The 1,762-nt window shown below is 52.5% G+C and overlaps 1 protein-coding gene across 1 annotated transcript in view; it reads right to left on the reverse strand.

Moving 5' to 3' along the window:
- Positions 1-340: 340 nt before the first annotated feature.
- Positions 341-1,762, reverse strand: part of TRIM71 (tripartite motif containing 71, E3 ubiquitin protein ligase) — a 14,376-nt gene continuing 12,954 nt past the window's right edge. Inside the window, 2 exon segments of the mRNA XM_009079410.1 lie at positions 341-603; positions 606-1,762. The exon segment at positions 606-1,762 is cut by the window's right edge and continues 106 nt beyond it. Coding sequence (XP_009077658.1) covers positions 394-603; positions 606-1,762 — 1,367 coding nt within the window. The 3' untranslated portion in view covers positions 341-393.

Below are 1,762 nucleotides of genomic sequence, written 5' to 3' on the forward strand. Positions count from 1 at the left end.
CAAATTCTCTACAAACACCTACTACCATTTTCTCCATTTAAAAAGTTACATAGCGCCTTTTTTTGGCTTAGTCTAACAGAACTCACCACACAAACCACCTAATGTGCACAGCAACACTTGTTTGTGCATGAAACCCCATTGCAGGGGAGAAGAGGTAAAACGTTCTGAGCTATGAGTGTGTGGGGACGGGGAAGGAGCAAGAAACCGGGAAAGGAAGGGAGGACAATGAGGTAGATAGAATTCAACTTTACAGGCTCACTCCCTGCAGAAAAGATAAGTACATTCATCTGTAAAAAAATTAAAGATGAGGTAGGTTTGAATTAACGTTGTATTTTTTCATTTTTCTCTTAGAAGAATTTCCCTGAGACAGTTTCTTCCTAATTCAAACACAGATTAGAAAACAAGAATTCGATTGTTTCCAAAGTCGACCACAACAATCATGCCATCAGGGGTGACAGCTATACCTGAAGGACGGTCCATCTGACCAAAGCCGCTTCCCTGAGTGCCAAACTTGCATAAAAAGCTACCATTGGACTCAAATATCTGCACCCGGTGGTTCCTGGAGTCGGCCACGATGATGCGTCCTTCTTGATCCACCGCCATCTTTCTTCACCCGCCGCCCCTCCCTGCGGGCGCAGGAACTGGCCGTTCCCAGTGCCCTCGGAGCCCAGGAAGCGCGCTGACTGGCAATCCGGGTGGATGACCAGAAGGCGATGGTTGTTGAAGTCCGTCACTACCAAGTGGCCCTCGTGATTGAAAGTCACACCTCTGGGGGAATCAAAGTGCTTCCAGAGTGCCCCTTCGAAGCCATACTTGTTAAGGAACACGCCGTCGGGCCCGAACAGCTGCACGCGATGGTTCCTGGTGTCAGAGACCAGAATCTTGCCCTCTGTGTTGACAGCCACATCCCACGGGTAATTGAACTGCCCGTTCTTTGTTCCTTTCTCCCCAAACTTCAGAATGAACTGCCCCTCGAACGTGAAGATCTGGATGCGATGATTGTCCTTGTCAGCCACAACGATCCTACGTGAAATGTCACAGGCCACGCCGGCCGGGCGATCGAACTGGCCCGGCCGGGAGCCCAGCGTGCCAAACTTGTGATGGAAGGTCCCGCACGGCTTGAACACCTGGATGCGGTTATTGCTGCGGTCAGCAACTATGATGTAGCCTTCTTTGTCAACGCTAACCCCCCAGGGGCGGCAGAGCTTGCCATCGCTGTCTCCCTCGCTGCCAAAGGAGAGCCCTGGCAGCCCAATGCCTATGTAGCTGCGCCCAGATTTCACCACCACTTTGAAGGGGCTGTTCTCGATGTGTTGGTTGCACATCATCACGGACACCAGGTGCTCTCCCTCAAGCTGTGGACGGTAGCTGACCAGGTAGGTCCCGTTCTGCTGATCACTGACATCTGCCCCGAAGAGGTTTCCATCTGGGCCCATCACTACTGCAGAGATCATGTCACCCCCTGAGAGGCGAGGCTCACCATCGTGGTCGTAGCCTATCACGGTGAAAGAGGCCACTTTGCCCTGCAGAGCACGCTTGAGCCCTTCCCCAGTGGCTTTGGTCAGAGGAGCAAAAGCCCCACTGCTGACAAAGCCCATTGATTTAATGGCCATATACAATGCCTGGTCAGGGGGAGTGAACATGATCCTGTCATCTTCCTGTGGCTGGAGAAGGCCTCTCACGTTCTTCAGCTCCTGCACTTGAGCCAGCATGCGGTCCCGAGCCAAGAGAATGTCCATGGTACGACCCTCCTCCAGGACCT

This window comes from Acanthisitta chloris, unplaced genomic scaffold (genome assembly GCF_000695815.1).
Source record: "Acanthisitta chloris isolate BGI_N310 unplaced genomic scaffold, ASM69581v1 scaffold1080, whole genome shotgun sequence".
Lineage (NCBI taxonomy): Eukaryota > Metazoa > Chordata > Aves > Passeriformes > Acanthisittidae > Acanthisitta > Acanthisitta chloris.